At 40.2% G+C, this 17,571-nt stretch overlaps 1 protein-coding gene across 10 annotated transcripts in view; it reads right to left on the bottom strand.

Annotated features, from left to right (window-relative positions):
- Positions 1–17,571, bottom strand: part of huwe1 (HECT, UBA and WWE domain containing E3 ubiquitin protein ligase 1) — a 283,531-nt gene that overhangs the window by 99,412 nt on the left and 166,548 nt on the right. For all 10 annotated transcript variants that reach the window (XM_069929120.1, XM_069929126.1, XM_069929127.1 and 7 more), the window contains 3 exons: positions 16,418–16,586; positions 15,803–16,155; positions 14,343–14,538 (listed from right to left, as the gene is read on the bottom strand). In XM_069929120.1, coding sequence (XP_069785221.1) covers positions 14,343–14,538; positions 15,803–16,155; positions 16,418–16,586 — 718 coding nt within the window. The remainder of the gene's footprint in view (positions 1–14,342; positions 14,539–15,802; positions 16,156–16,417; positions 16,587–17,571) is intronic.

Genomic DNA, 17,571 nt, shown 5'->3' with positions numbered 1-17,571 from the left:
GACCACAGAGTCTGGCCGAAAATGGCAGCACCTGTGTTCAGTAGTGGTCTTGAAGGGTTGCAGGCTCCAGGCAAGCGGAGGACTGGTGCAGAGCACCAGAAAAGGGAAGATTGCCCCCGTTTCAGAAGGAGATCCACAGCAGCTGAACAGTGGTTGGTGGGGGGGAGAAAGAAGGTCTGAAGCTGAAGGACACACGGGAGGCAGCGGGCTGTTGGTGACTTGAGACGAGGTAAAGGGCTGTGGACTGCTGGAGGGGTTTGAGGCAGAGAAACTAGGATACGAGAGGGCGCTGGAGGTTCCTTGATCATGTCAGAGATGTGCATCTGGCACTGGGAGTGCTGACGGTTCGGACCGAAGTCTGTGTGGCTGTGGGAGCACTGGATGCAATTCAGTGACCGGGGCTGGAGCTCTCTTTTGCTCCTCTTTCTCTGGCTGTAAGGGGCGCCGGACAATTTTTGCTAATGGTAAATAATTGTCTGCCTTTATAGTAGACTAAAGGAAACATGTGTAATTCCCATTTTCTGTTTTATTACATGTCAATAAGACACCCTTTTTTTAAAATTTTTTATTTTTCACACTATGAACCATATTGACCAAGATACATACAGATATTTTTTCTCTTAAATATATAGTGTAATTTTCTCCTCCTTTTTCCCCCCTCCCTCCCTCACCCCCTTTCCCATTTATAATGTATCTATAAGATACATTAAACCCATTAAACAATGTTGTCACTTAATAAAAATAAACAAGAAATTTTACTGAGTCAGTTCGTTTTGTTGTCTTCTCCTTCTGTCATTTTAGGTGGTGGAAATCCATGGTATGATTAATCTATATCTATATGTATGGCTCCCATATTTGTTTGAATATTGCAATGTTATTTCTTAAATTATATGTTATTATTTCTAATGGAATACATTTATTCATTTCTATATACCATTGTTGTATTCTCAAGTTGTCTTCCAATTTCCAGATTGACATAATACATTTTTTTGCTACAGCTCGGGCTATAATAAAAAATCTTTTTTGTGCTCCATCCAAATCGAGTCCAAATTCTTTATTTCTTATATTACTTAGGAGGAAGATCTCTGGGTTTTTTGGTATATTGCTTTTTGTGATTTTATTTAATATCTGGTTTGGATCTTCCCAAATTTTTTCACTTTCTCACATGTCCAAATTGCATGAATTGTTGTTCCCATTTCCTTTTTACAGTGAAAACATCTGTCTGATACCGTTGGGTCCCATTTATTTAACTTTTGAGGTGTGATGTATAGCCTGTGTATCCAGTTATATTGTATCATGCGTAACCTCGTGTTTATTGTATTTCTCATAGTTATGGAGCATAGCTTTTCCCATGTTTCATTCTTTATCTTTAGATCTTGTTCCCATTTTTGTTTAGGTTTACCGTTTGTTTCCTTGTTCTCCTTTTCTTGCAGTTTGATGTACATGTTTGTTACAAATTTTTTAATTATCATTGTGTCTGTAATCACATATTCAAAATTGCTTCCTTCTGGTAACCTCAGACTGTTTCCCAATTTGTCCTTCAAGTAGGTTTTCAGTTGGTGGTATGCAAAGATTGTATCGTGAGTTATATTATATTTATCCTTCATTTGTTCAAAGGATAATAATTTATTTCCCGAAAAACAATTTTCTATTCTTTTGATTCCTTTTCTCTCCCATTCTCTAAAGGAAAGATTATCTATTGTGAAAGGGATTAGTTGATTTTGCATCAATATTAGTTTTGGTAGTTGGTAATTTGTCTTATTCCTTTCTATGTGAATCTTCTTCCAAATGTTGAGCAGATGATGCAATACCGGTGAATTCCTACGTTGCACCAATTTTTCATCCCATTTATATAGTATAGGTTCAGGTATCTTCTCCCCTATTTTATCTAGTTCTAATCTGGTCCAATCTGGTTTTCCCCTTGTTTGATAAAAATCTGATAGGTATCTTAATTGTGCGGCTCTATAATAATTCTTAAAGTTTGGTAGTTGTAAGCCTCCTTGTTTGTACCATTCTGTTAATTTATTTAGTGCTATCCTCTGTTTCTCCCCTTTCCATAAGAATTTCCTTATTATGATCTTTAACTCCTTGAAGAATTTCTCTGTTAGGTGTATTGGTAATGACTGAAATAGGTATTGTATCCTTGGGAAAATGTTCATCTTAATACAGTTTATCCTTCCTATCAGTGTTAGTGGTAAGGCTTTCCAATGCTCTAAGTCGTCTTGTAATTTTTTCATTAATGGATGATAATTTAGTTTATATAGATGGCCAAGATTTTTATTTAGTTGTATACCTAGGTATCGCATTGCTTGTGTTTGCCATCTAAATGGTGATTCTTTCTTGAACTTTGTGAAATCCGCATTATTCATTGGCATTGCTTTACTTTTATTTGTGTTGATCTTGTACCCCAATACTTCTCCATATTCCTTCAATTTCCTATGTAATTCTTTTATTGATATTTCTGCTTCTGTTAAGTATATTATAACGTCATCTGCAAATAGACTGATTTTATATTCCTTCTCTTTTATTTTTATCCCTCTTATTTTATTTTCTGTTCTTATCAGTTCTGCTAGTGGTTCTATAGCTAATGTGAACAGTGAGGGAGATAGTGGACATCCCTGCCTTGTTGATCTGTTTAAGTTAAATTGTTTTGATATATATCCATTTACTGTCACTTTCGCCAATGGCCCCTTATATAATGCTTTAATCCAATTAATATATTTCTCTGGTAGGCTGAATTTTTGTAGTACTTTGAATAAATAATTCCATTCTACTCTGTCAAAGGCCTTCTCTGCATCTAAAGCAACCGCTACTGTTGGAGTTTTATTTCCTTCTACTGCATGAATTAAGTTAATTAATTTACAGATATTGTCCGTTGTTCGTCTTTTTTTAATAAATCCAGTTTGGTCTAGATTTAATATTTTTGGTACATAGTCAGCCAATCTGTTTGCTAATAGTTTAGCTATTATCTTATAATCTGTGTTAAGTAGAGATATTGGTCTATATGACGCTGGTGCTAGTGGATCTTTCCCTGTCTTTGGTATTACTGTAATTATTGCTGTTTTGCATGAATCTGGTAAGCTTTGTGTTTTATCAGTCTGGTTGATTATTTCCAGGAGGGGAGGAATTAACAAGTCTTTAAATATTTTATAGATTTCTATTGGGAATCCATCCTCTCCTGGTGTTTTATTGTTCGGTAGTTTTTTTAATATCTCCTGTAATTCTTCTATTTCAAATGGTTTTATTAATTTATTTTGCTCCTCTGTTTGTAATTTCGGTAGTTCAATTTTAGTTAGAAATTCATCTATTTTGTCTTCTTTCCCTTCGTTTTCAGTTTGATATAGTTGCTCGTAGAATTCCCTGAAGTTTTCATTGATCTCCGTTGGATTATATGTAATTTGTTTGTCCTTTTTCCTTGATGCCAATACCATTCTTTTAGTTTGTTCTGTCTTAAGCTGCCACACTAGAATTTTGTGCGTTTTTTTCAACTAGCGCATAATATTTCTGTTTTGTCTTCATTATGTTCTTGTCCACCTTATATGTTTGTAGTGTTTCATATTTTATATTTTTGTCTGCCAATTCTCTTCTTTTTGTTGTATCTTCCTTTATTGCTAATTCTTTTTCTGTATTTATTTCCCTTTCCAACTGTTCTGTTTCCCGATTGTAGTCCTTCTTTATCTTAGTTACATAACTTATTATTTGCCCTCTGATGAACGCTTTCATTGCGTCCCATAATATAAACTTATCTTTCACTGATTCCGTATTCATTTCAAAGTACATTTTAATTGGTCGTTCAATGAATTCTCTAAAATGCTGTCTTTTAAGTAGCATGGAGTTTAATCTCCATCTATACATTCTTGGTTTCTTCTCTGGACAGGACGGTTTTGTAAGGTGAGCCTTGTAAGGTGATGCCACCATCATCACCCTGTACAAAAACAAAGGCGAGTAATCAGACTGCTCAAACTACAGGGGAATCACGCTGCTCTCCATTGCAGGCAAAATCTTCACTAGGATTCTACTAAATAGAATAATACCTAGTGTCGCCGAGAATATTCTCCCAGAATCACAGTGCGGCTTTCGCGCAAACAGAGGAACTACTGACATGGTCTTTGCCCTCAGACAGCTCCAAGAAAAGTGCAGAGAACAAAACAAAGGACTCTACATCACCTTTGTTGACCTCAGCAAAGCCTTCGACACCGTGAGCAGGAAAGGGCTTTGGCAAATACTAGAGCGCACCGGATGTCCCCCAAAGTTCCTCAACATGATTATCCAACTGCACGAAAACCAACAAGGTCGGGTCAGATACAGCAATGAGCTCTCTGAACCCTTCTCCATTAACAATGGCGTGAAGCAAGGCTGTGTTCTCGCACCAACCCTCTTTTCAATCTTCTTCAGCATGATGCTGAACCAAGCCATGAAAGACCCCAACAATGAAGACGCTGTTTACATCCGGTACCGCACGGATGACAGTCTCTTCAATCTGAGGTCCTGCAAGCTCACACCAAGACACAAGAGAAACTTGTCCGTGAACTACTCTTTGCAGACGATGCCACTTTAGTTGCCCATTCAGAGCCAGCTCTTCAGCACTTGACGTCCTGCTTTGCGGAAACTGCCAAAATGTTTGGCCTGGAAGTCAGCCTGAAGAAAACTGAGGTCCTCCATCAGCCAGCTCCCCACCATGACTACCAGCCACCCCACATCTCCATCGGGCACACAAAACTCAAAACGGTCAACCAGTTTACCTATCTCGGCTGCACCATTTCATCAGATGCAAGGATCGACAATGAGATAGACAACAGACTCGCCAAGGCAAATAGCGCCTTTGGAAGACTACACAAAAGAGTCTGGAAAAACAACCAACTGAAAAACCTCACAAAGATAAGCGTATACAGAGCCGTTGTCATACCCACACTCCTGTTCGGCTCCGAATCATGGGTCCTCTACCGGCATCACCTACGGCTCCTAGAACGCTTCCACCAGCGTTGTCTCCACTCCATCCTCAACATCCATTGGAGCGCTTTCATCCCTAACGTCGAAGTACTCGAGATGGCAGAGGTCGACAGCATCGAGTCCACGCTGCTCAAGATCCAGCTGCGCTGGATGGGTCACGTCTCCAGAATGGAGGACCATCGCCTTCCCAAGATCGTGTTATATGGCGAGCTCTCCAATGGCCACCGTGACAGAGGTGCACCAAAGAAAAGGTACAAGGACTGCCTAAAGAAATCTCTTGGTGCCTGCCACATTGACCACCGCCAGTGGGCTGATATCGCCTCAAACCGTGCATCTTGGCGCCTTACAGTTTGGCGGGCAGCAACCTCCTTTGAAGAAGACCGCAGAGCCCACCTCACTGACAAAAGGCAAAGGAGGAAAAACCCAACACCCAACCCCAACCAACCAATTTTCCCCTGCAGCCGCTGCAACCGTGTCTGCCTGTCCCTCATCGGACTTGTCAGCCACAAACGAGCCTGCAGCTGACGTGGACTTTTACCCCCTCCATAAATATTCATCCGCGAAGCCAAGCCAAAGAAGAAGATACATTCTTGGTGGGATGTCCTCTAGCTCTATTACCAATAACAGGGGTGAGTGATCCGATAATAGTCTAGCTTTATATTCCGTTTTCCTAACTCTCCCTTGAATGTGGGCTGATAACAGGAATTGGTCTACCCTTGAGTATGTTTTGTGTCTACCCTAATAATATGAATATTCTTTTTCCTTTGGGTGTTGTTTCCTCCATATATCCAAAAGTTGCATTTCTTGCATCGATTTAATTATAAATTTGGTTACTTTGTTCTTTCTGTTAATTTTTTTTCCAGTTTTATCCATGTTTGAGTCCAAATTAAGGTTAAAATCCCCTCCTATTAGTATGTTCCCTTGCGTATCTGCTATCTTCAAAAAGATATCTTGCATAAATTTTTGATCTTCTTCATTAGGTGAGTATACATTGAGTAAATTCCAAAATTCTGAATATATCTGACATTTTATCATTACATATCTCCCTGCTGGATCTATTATTTCCTCTTCTATTTTAATTGGTACATTTTTACTGATTAATATAGCTACTCCTCTGGCTTTTGAATTATATGATGCTGCTGTTACATGTCCTATCCAATCTCTTTTTAATTTCTTGTGTTCCACTTCAATTAGATGTGTTTCTTGTATGAATGCTATATCAATTTTTTCTTTTTTCAGTAAATTTAAGTTTCTTCCTTTTGATTTGGTTATGTATTCCATTAATATTTAAAGTCATATAGTTCAACATAGACATTTAATACTTTGTTTATCTTTCCTTTCCGTTTCCTCATCACCACCTTCCCATCTTGTCCATTTCTGCTTTTTTTTTTTGAAAACATGAAAAGACAACATTTCTAAAACATAAAATATTTCCACTATTCTCATTTCTAAAATTCCTTTAACCCCAATAGTCCCTCCCCTTTCTCAGTTGCCCTTTGTCCCTTGTCGGGCAACCACATCTCCCCTCTCCATTTGGATTTGCGAATCCGCTCGCAAGCGTCAACTGATTTCGCAGTGACTGTTATTCTTCCCCACCCAACCCCCCCAGAAAAGATTTTAATCTTCCTATATAACAAAGGTCACTCTCTTAATTCCCTCCTTACTTCCTTTCTTCCCTTTCTTTCCCTTCTTAGTTCCTACTTATACTCTGTTTTATATAGACACACACACATATATATATATATAGTTTGTTGTCATTTTTGTACTTTTTTAAAAAAATTTTATTTTTCACACTATAAACCACATTCATCAAGATACATATATTTTCCTTTTCAAATATATAGTGTCTTTTTCTGCCCCCCACTCCCTCTTGCCCTCCCACCCTCCCTACCTCCCCTCCCATTCATTTAAAGTTCAGAATCTAAGATACATTAAACCCGTCAAACAATGTTGTCACGCAATAAAAATAAACAAGAAATTCCACTGAGTCAGTTCTTTTCATTCTCTTCTCCTTCTGTCATTTTAGGTGGTAGATGTCCCCGGTAGGTTTTCTCTATTATGTTTCATGTATGGCTCCCATATTTGTTCAAATATTGTAATGTTATTTCTTAAATTATAGGTTATTTTTTCTAATGGAATACATTTATTCATTTCTATATACCATTGTATTCTCAAGTTATCTTCTAATTTCCAGGCTGACATAATACATTTTTTTTGCTACAGCTAGGGCTATCATAACAAATCTTTTTTGTGCACCATCTAAATCAAGTCCAAATTCTTTGTTTTTTATGTTACTTAGGAGGAAGATCTCTGGGTTTTTTGGTATATTGCATTTTGTGATTTTATTTAATATCTGGTTTAGATCTTCCCAAAATTTTTTCACTTTCTCACATGTCCAGATTGCATGAATTGTTGTTCCCATTTCCTTTTTACAGCGAAAACATCTGTCAGATACTGTTGAGTCCCATTTATTTAACTTTTGAGGTGTAATATATAGCCTGTGTATCCAGTTATATTGTATCATACGTAACCTCATATTTATTGTATTTCTCATAGCTCCTGAGCATAACTTCTCCCATGTTTCCTTCTTTATCTTTGTTTAGATCTTGTTCCCATTTTTGTTTAGTTTTACCATTTGTTTCCTCATTCTCCTTTTCTTGTAGTTTAATATACATGTTTGTTACAAATCTTTTGATTATCATCGTGTCTGTAATCACATATTCAAACTTACTTCCCTCTGGTAACCTCAGACTGCTTCCCAATTTGTCCTTCAAGTAGGATTTCAGTTGGTAGTATGCCAACACTGTATCGTGAGTTATATTTATGCTTCATTTGTTCAAAGGATAATAATTTATTTCCCGAAAAGCAATTTTCTATTCTTTTGATCCCTTTTTCTCCCATTCTCTAAAGGAAAGGTTATCTATTGTAAAAGGGATTAGCTGATTTTGCGTCAGTATTAGTTTTGGTAATTGATAATTTGTTTTATTCCTTTCTACATGAATCTTCTTCCACATATTGAGCAGATGATGTAATACTGGAGAATTTCTGCGTTGTACCAATTTTTCATCCCATTTATATAATATATGTTCGGGTATCTTCTCCCCTATTTTATCTAGTTCTAATCTAGTCCAATCTGGCTTTTCCCTTGTTTGATAAAAATCTGATAGGTATCTTAATTGTGCGGCTCTATAATAATTTTTGAAGTTTGGCAGTTGTAAGCCTCCTTGTTTATACCATTCTGTTAATTTATCTAGTGCTATCCTCGGTTTCCCCCCTTTCCATAAAAATTTCCTTATTATTTTCTTTAACACCTTGAAGAATTTCTCTGTCAAGTGTATTGGCAATGCCTGAAATAGGTATTGTATCCTTGGGAAAATGTTCATTTTAATACAGTTTATCCTTCCTATTAGTGTTTGTGGTAAATCTTTCCAATGCTCTAAGTCGTCTTGTAATTTTTTCATTAGTGGATAATAATTGAGCTTATATAGATGGCCGAGGTTTTTATTTATTTGTATACCTAGGTATCGCATTGCTTGCATTTGCCATCTGAATGGTGATTCTTCCTTAAATTTTGAGAAATCCGCATTATTCATTGGCATTGCTTCACTTTTATTTGCGTTAATCTTGTATCCCGACACTTCTCCATATTCCTTCAATTTCTTATGTAATTCTTTTATTGATATTTCTGCTTCTGTTAAGTATACTATAACGTCATCTGCAAATAAACTGATTTTATATTCCTTGTCTTTTATTTTTATCCCTTTTATTTTATTTTCTGTTCTTATCAGTTCTGCTAGTGGTTCTATGGCTAACGCGAACAATAAGGGCGATAGTGGCCATCCCTGCCTTGTTGATCTGCTTAAGTTAAATTGTTTTGATATATATCCATTTACTGTCACTTTCACCAATGGCCCCTTATATAATGCTTTAATCTAATTAATATATTTCTCTGGTAAGCTGAATTTTTGTAGTACTTTCAATAAATAATTCCATTCTACTCTGTCAAAGGCCTTCTCTGCATCTAAAGCAACCGCTACTGTTGGAGTTTTATTTCCTTCTACTGCATGAATTAAGTTAATAAATTTACAAATATTGTCTGTTGTTCGTCTTTTTTTAATAAATCCAGTTTGGTCTAGATTTACTATTTTTGGTACATAGTCGGCTAAACTGTTTGCTAATAGTTTAGCTATTAACTTATAATCTGTGTTAAGCAAAGATATTGGTCTATATGACGCTGGTGCGAGTGGATCTTTCCCTGTCTTTGGTATTACTGTAATTATTGCTGTTTTGCATGAATCTGGTAAGCTTTGTGTTTTATCAATCTGGTTGATTACTTCCAGGAGGGCAGGAATTAATAAATCTTTAAATTCTTTTGGGAATCCATCCTCTCCTGGTGTTTTATTATTCGGTAGCTTTTTAATTATCTCTTGTATTTCTACTATTTCAAATGGTTCTGTTAATTTATTTTGTTCCTCTGTAATTTCGATAGTTCAATTTTAGTTAAAAATTCATCTATTTTGTCTTCTTTCCCCTCGTTTTCAGTTTGGTATAATTGTTCGTAGAATTCTCTGAAGTTTTCATTAATCTCCGTTGGATTATATGTGATTTGTTTGTCTTTTTTCCTTGTTGCCAATACCATTCTCTTAGGTTGTTCTGTCTTAAGCTGCCACGCTAGAATTTTGTGCGTTTTCTCTCCTAGTTCATAATATTTCTGTTTTGTCTTCATTATGTTCTTCTCCACCTTATATGTTTGTAGTGTTTCATATTTTATTTTTTTATCTGCCAATTCTCTTCTTTTAGTTGTGTCTTCCTTCATTGCTAATTCTTTTTCTATATTTGCTATTTCCCTTTCCAACTACTCTGTTTCCTGATTGTAGTCCTTCTTCATCTTGGTTACATAACTTATTATTTGCCCTCTGATGAACGCTTTCATTGCGTCCCATAGTATAAACTTATCTTTCACTGATTCCGTATTTATTTCAAAGTACATTTTAATTTGTCGATCAATGAATTCTCTAAAATCCTGCCTTTTCAGTCATTTTTGTTCTTGTTACATCTCTTCATCTCTCTGTCTGTTTTGTAGTTGTTCTGCAAATTTTCGTGCTTCTTCCAGTTCTGAGAATAGTTTGCTTTGCTGCCCCGGGATAACTATTTTAAGTACCGCTGGGTATTTTAATATAAATTTATAACCTTTTTTCCATAGGGTCGTTTTTGCTGCATTAAACTCCTTCCTCTTCTTCAGGAGTTCAAAACTTATATTTCTTTGCTGCCATTTTCTCCACACTTTCACTTTCAATTTGTTATGGTTTCTGTGTTTGTGCCTTTGTTTTTTCTCTACCTTTTTTTCACTTTTCTGGAGAGGGCTGGAGTTCCCCTACCGGCCACCACTCCATCACGTGACTCCTCTCAATAAGACAACCTTGAAGCTGTCAGATGAAGTGGTGAATGTGGACTTAATTTTGATGTTTAATTAAAAATTTGGACAGGTACTTGGATAGGAGGTATAAGGTCTGGGGGCAGGTCAGTGAGATGAGGTAGAATAATCATATGGCACAGACTAGATGGGCTAAAGGGCCTGTTTCAGTGTTGCAGCACTCGATGGTTCTCTGGCTTTGAAGAACTTTTATTAGTTGACCATTTAAATCAGTATCCCCCAACCAAAAAAAGTCCAGACACGAGGAAAATGTAAAATAGGTTATGAGATAGCTTAAAGAAAATATCCCGGTGGGGGGGGGAGGGGGATTAAGTCAGCTCCCCAACCCCCCACTTCGATGGTGGTCCACGTAGTTGCTACAGGTGGTCAGCGATAAGTAAAGGAATGCATGAGGCACCTCCTCACTGACAATCAACGATGCATGCTTTACCCGAGGCTCTACCCCAGTCCACACTCGTGACTCTGTGGTCAGATACAATTCCAATGTCATCTACAAATTTGACGACGACACCATAGTCGTCAGCAAAAATCACAGACGGCAATGAGGAGGCATACAGGAGGGAGATCGATCGGCTCGCTGAGTGGTGCCACACCAAAGACCTGCGCTCAACGTCAGCAAAACCAAGGAGATCAGGAGGAAGTCAGGGAACCTTAAGCCGGTTCTCATCGAGGGGTCAGCAGTGGAGAGGATATGTCCTGGAGCATTCGTATTGATGCCATCGTAAAGAAGGCTCGCCAATCACCATTTAGATGGCAAACACAAGCAATCCGATACCTAGGTATAAAACTAGATAATAATCTAGGCCAGGGGTGTCAAACTCAAATTCACAGAAGGCCAAAATTAAAAACTTGAACTAAGTCATGGGCCAAACTAAATATTTATTGAAAATTTTCAACAACATCTGCATGTTTTCTTTTCTTTCAACATATGTAATGTTAAACTTTTTCTTATTAAAATAAATGTTTAATAATAGTTTTGGTTAAACTCTTTCCAGAAGAAGCATTAACAAATGAGAAATAAAATATTCAATAAATAATATTTCTCCATAGCCTTTAAGCTCCTTTTAAATGTATTTTTTTTCACAAGCCAAAAAGTCAAAAAAATAACTTGCTTCAATGACAAACAGGTTTGTCTTTTAAAATGATGAACATATAGTCTCCCTCCCACCTGTCTTGAAAGGTCCTGTTTTCTGTCTTTCGTTTGGCCATTTTTCGTAAGGGGTTTATTACACGTGAGTTGGGCGACAGGTCGCAGATGCTAATGAAAGTAAAGAGAGGAGGTGGGGGCAATTAGCGGGCTGACGCCAACGCATTTGCAAAGCATTCTGGGATTTGTAGCATTAGCTGTGCTTGTGCTATACTGGCGCGGCCGCCAGCGGGCCAGCTCTAATACATATTTGATATGATCTTGCGGGCCAAATATAATTATATCACGGGCCAAATTTGGCTCGTGGGCCTGAGTTTGACATGTGTGATCTAGGCCATTTATACAAACTAAATTATCAGCCATTAATTAAGAAACTACAAGATGACTTAGAGCATTGGAAAGATTTACCACTAACACTGATAGGAAGGGTAAATTGCATTAAAATGAATATCTTCCCAAGGATACAATACCTATTCCAATCGTTACCAATTCACCTAACAGAGAAATTCTTCAAGGAGCTAAAGAAAATAATAAGGAAATTCTTATGGAAAGGGGGGAAACCGAGGATAGCACTAGATAAATTAACAGAATGGTACAAACAAGGAGGCTTACAGCTACCAAACTAAGAATTATTATAGAGCAGCACAAATAAGATACCTATCAGATTTTTATCAAATAAGGGAAAAACCAGATTGGACCAGATTAGAGCTAGATAAAATAGGGAAGAAGGTACCTGAACATATTCTATATAAGAGGGATGAAAAGCTGGTGCAACATGGGAATTCACCAGTACTGCACCATCTGCTCAACATTTGGAAGAAGATTCACGTAGAAAGGAAAAAAACAAATGATCAACTACCAAAGTTAATATTGATGCAAAATCAACTAATCCCCTTCACAAAAGATAACCTTTCCTTTAGAGAATGGGAGAGAAAAGGGATCAAAAGAATAGAAAATTGTTTTTCGGGAAATAAATTATTATCTTTTGAAGAAAGTGCAAATATGGTATAACTCATGGTACAATGTTTGCATACCACCAACTGAAAACCTACTTGAAGGACAAATTGGGAAGCAGGCTGACGTTACCAGAAGGAAGCAATTTTGAATATGTGATTACAGACACAATGATAATTAAAAGACTTATAACAAACATGTACATCAAACTGCAAGAGAAAGAGAATGAGGAAACAAGCTGTAAACCCAAACAAAAATGGGAACAAGATCTAAACATAAAGATAAAGAATGAAACATGGGAAAAGCTATGCTCCAGAACTATGAGAAATATAATAAACACGAGGTTACGCATGATATAATATAATTGGTTACACAGGCTATACACCATGCCCCAAAAGTTAAATAAATATGACCCAACAGTATCAGACAGATGTTTTCACTGTAAGAAGGAAACGGGAACAGCAGTACATGCAATTTGGGCATGTGAGAAAGTGAAAAAGTTTTGTGAAGATCTAAACCAGGTATTAAATAAAATCACAAAAAACAACATACCAAAAAATCCAGAGATCTTTCTTCTAAGTAATACAAGAAGTAAAGAATTTGGACTCGATTTGGATGGAGCACAAAAAAGATTTATTATGATAGCCTTAGGTGTAGCTAAAAAATGTATTATGTCAACCTGGAAATTAGATATAGCCTGAGAAAACAGCAATTGTACATAGAAATGAATAAATGTATTCCATTGGAAAAAATAACATAATTTAAGAAATAACATCACAGTATTCGAACAAATTTGGGAACTGTACATGGAACACAACAGAGAAGTCCTACCGTGGATCTCCACCGCCTAAAATGACAGAAGGAGAAGACGACGAAATGAACTTACCCAGTATGTAAAAGTAGATGACACAAATTTTTTGTTTATTTTCATGTGTGATGACATTGTTTAATGGGTTTAATGTTGAACGTTGAGTGGGTGGGAAGGGGGGGTGAAGGAGGGAGGGAAGGGAGGGGGGAAAAGGGGAGAAAATGACACTGTGTATATTCAAGAGGGAAATGCTTGTGTGTATTTTGGTCAGTATGGTTCATAGTGTGAAAAATAAAAAAAATGTTTTAAAAAGGCTCACCATAGTAGTTTTAGGGGATTCAGTAGGTCACCAAAGACTTTTGCAAATGTCTACAGGTGGACCGCAGAGAGCATTCTGCAACAAGAGGGTTGTTAACTTGGCCTGCGCCATCATAGGCATCAGACTTCACACTATCGAGGATGTCGACATGTGGCAGAGCCTTAAGGAAACAGCCTCTATCCTCAAAGACCCCCACCACCCTGGCACCACCTCTTCATTCAGCTCCCATCAGGGAAAAAATAGAGGAGGCTGAAGACGAGCACTCAACGACACAAGGACAGCTTCTTCCCCTCTGTCATCAGATTCCTGAATGGACAGTAAACCAGACCCGACACCACTTGCTCACTTTTCTAAAAAATTTAGTACAAAAACAAATTTATTGCAATATTTGCACCCGTGATGCTGCCATAAACAACAAATTTTGTAACTGTTCATGACAATAAATTCTGATTCTGAGGCTGTCCCTTGGGTTGCAAAGGCCAGGAATCACTGGTTTAGAACAAAGGCTGGTTTAAACTCACCAGGCCCCTGTCTCTCACCCTGGTTTTAGTCCATTGACTGCTCAGCCCATGCTATTGTTTTTCCCCCGAAACTCTGGGCACCAATCAACTGACCGATGAGGAGCGCATGCACTGCCTGGTCTGCATGCAAAGGTCAGGGCTGGGGTATGACCTGTGGATTCCGGAGCAAGGACGCACAAAGCCAAGGTTGGGGGGGGGGGGTTACTCACCGGTGCCGTTGCCTCGGGGTGCAGGAAGGGCGATCCTGATGCAGTTCTTCGCCACCTCAGTGAAGATGTCAGGGTTCCTGCAGGCGGCTGGTCCCAGCACCCTCAGGATATAATTGATCTCCCTGGAGCCCAGGCTCCCGGACACCACACCGGAGGTCGTGCTGCCGGCGCCGCTGGTGGCTGCCGAGCGCACCACCTGGAAGAGAGGGAGAGGCAGTGTCAGACCGGGAGCAACCAGAAGATGCAGAGGAGATTGACCGGGATGTTGCCTGGAATGGGAAACAAGTCTTATGAGGCAAGGTTAGCAGACCTGGGACTTTCCTCTTTGGAGCATAGAAGGATGAGAGGAAACTTGATTGAGATCGACAAGATTCTGAGAAGCAAGAGTAGGAAAGATTAGTGGAAGTAAAGGATTCTGCCTGCAGGTCCGTAACTAGTGGAGTGTCCCAAGGATATTTTCTGGGGCCCCTCCTCTTTCTGATTTTTATAAATGATCTGGGTGAAGTGGCAGGAGGATGGGTCAGTCAGTTTGAGGATGACACAAACGTTGGAGGAGTTGTGAATGGAGCTGAAGGTTGTTTAAGGTTACAAGAGGATCTAGACTGGATGCAGAGCTGGGCAGAAAAGTGGCAGAGCAGTGTGAGATGAAGCATTTTGGAAGGACGAAAAGAAGGCTGAGCACAGGGTTAATAGTTGGTTACTTAACAATGGGGATGAAGAGAGGGACCTCGGGTCCAAATCCATACAACCCTCAAGGTCACCGCGTAGGTTAATGGGATAGTTATGAAGGCCTATGGGATGCTGGGCTTCATTAGTCGGGGGTTTGAGTCGTGAGGTGATGTTGCAACTCTACAAATCTCTGGGGAGATCACATTCAGTTCTGGTCACCTCATTATAGGGAGGATGTGGAAGCACATGAGGGGGCACAGGAGATTGATCAGGAGAGTTGCCTGGATTAGAAAATAATTCTTATATTACAAGGTTAGCAGAGCTGGGACTTTTCTCTCTGGATCAAAGATGTCAGAAGACTTAATAGAGGTCTATATGATTCTGAAAAGTAGACAATCAATACTTTTTGCCAGAGCACGAGTAGCAAACATTAGAGAACATCTGCACAAGGTGAAGGGAGGAAAGTTTAGGAGAGGAGGTGGGGTAATTTTTTTTTTGAACGGAGTGATGGTGTCTGGAATGCATTGCCAGGGGTGGTGACAGAGACTGGTACAATAGGGGACATTTAAAAGACTCAGATGGGCACATGGCTGCAAGAAAAACTGAAGGTTATGGTTGTGAGGGAGGGAAGGTTTAGAATGTGGAGTAGGTTTATTTGGTCAGCACATCGTGGATCGAAGGGCCTGAACTGTGCCGTACTATTCTATGTAAATGGCCAGCCAATGCTTTGGGCTGGGCCTCAAGTGGGGGTGGACTCCACCCCTCCCCTTCGCACAGAGCCAGTGGCCTACCTTCTCCATGGTGTGCTTGAGCGTGCAGGGATCCTCGATGACGTGCCGGAACAGGAGGGTGACGAGGGGCGTGAAACCGGTGAAGCCAGAGCCCTGGGTCAGGCTGAGGATCATGCGGGTGCTGCCCAGCTCAGCGAACATCACGGCGCACTTGTGCTGGCGGGTGAGCCGCAGGCAGAGGCGCAGGGTGGCGTGCAGGGTGTCGGGGTCCACCGGCACACTGATCATGCTGACGCACGCGCGGATCAGCACCGTCATCTGCTCCTCCGTCAGTCCCTGGATGACGATATCGCTGGCCTTCACCTCCTCCCGCGGCTCCTTCTCCACCACTTCCTCAGGAACAGCCTCCACCTCTGGACACACACAAACACCAGTCAGTTCACATGCCGGCCGGTTCACCCACTGCGACCCCAGCCGTACAGGAGACCAGGAACCCCGGGGGGGGTAGAGGGTGGAAGGGGAGAAGAGGAAGGTAGGAAGAGAAAGGGGGAGGGGGAGAGTGGGAGATCGGGTGGGAGAGAGTAGGGAGGGAAGGAGAGAGGGTGGGAAGAATAGAAGGACAGAGGGAAGGAGAGAGGGAGTTACAGGTGCAGTGAAGTCGATGTGATTGCTCACCACTGCTCTTCTCTTCGCTGGGCTTGGCCTCTGGTTCTTTTCCCTCCTCCAGTGTCTTCTCCAGGTCCTGGACAAACTGCGAGCTGCCAGCTTTGGCATTGACTTCCTTCCGGGGCAGCCGCTGAAGAGTCAGCATCACTGGCCGCCTGTTACCCGTCTCTTCGTTAACCTGGAAAGGCAAGTGAGAAGGTGGGCTCTGGAACAGCACAGCACCACCCCACTGTGCCCGAGCCTGAACACGCTACCACCTGGCTAAACTGAATCTCTGGCTGCTTGCCCACGAAACACACCCCCTCCATCTCTTCATTCACCCGTAGAAACATAGAACAATTACAGCACAGAAACAGGCCCCTTCGGCCCTTCTAGTCTGTGCCAAACCATTCCCCCCCACCCCCACTGAGTCCCATTGACCTGCACCCAGCCCATAGCCCTCCATACCTCTCCTATGCATGTACCTGCCCAAGTTCGTCTTAAATGTTAAAATTGAGCACGCATTCACCACTTCAGCTCGTTCCATACTCCCTCCGCTCTCTGTGTGAATAAGTTCCCTCTCATGTTACCCCTAAAATGGTTCCCTTTCACCCTTAACCCATGTCCTCTGGTTTCAATCTCACCTACCCTCAGTGGAAAATGCTGACCTACATTTACTCTCTCTGTCCCCCTCATAATTTTAAATACTTCAATCAAATCTCCCCTCATTCTTCTATGCTCCAGCGAATAAAGCCCGAACCTGTTTAACCTGCCCCTGCAATTCAGTTCCTGAAGTCCAGGCAACATTCTAGTAAATCTTCTCTGCCCTCTTTCTGCCTTATTGATATCCTTCCTGTAGTTTGGTGACCAAAACTGCACACAATTCTCCAAATATGGCCTCACCAATGTCTTAATCACAATGGCTATCTCTTGAACAACTGTGTCTGCTTCCACCCCAGTTCTCTCTCTCTCTCTCTCTCTCTCTCCCATCCTCCCAATTTTCTCTCTCTTGTCCTCACGATTCTCTCTCTCCCTTTCCCAATTCTATTTCAGCCACACACCCCCGGATCTCTCTCCCTCCCATCTCCGACTTTCTCTCTCTCTGCCCTATCCTGATTCTCTCTCTTTGTGTCCCATCCTCCCCCGATTCTCTCTCTGCCTCGTCCCCTGGATCTCTCTCTCTC

This window comes from Narcine bancroftii, chromosome 3 (genome assembly GCF_036971445.1).
Source record: "Narcine bancroftii isolate sNarBan1 chromosome 3, sNarBan1.hap1, whole genome shotgun sequence".
Taxonomy (NCBI): Eukaryota; Metazoa; Chordata; class Chondrichthyes; order Torpediniformes; family Narcinidae; genus Narcine; species Narcine bancroftii.
This window is presented reverse-complemented; position numbering and strand designations above follow the sequence as displayed.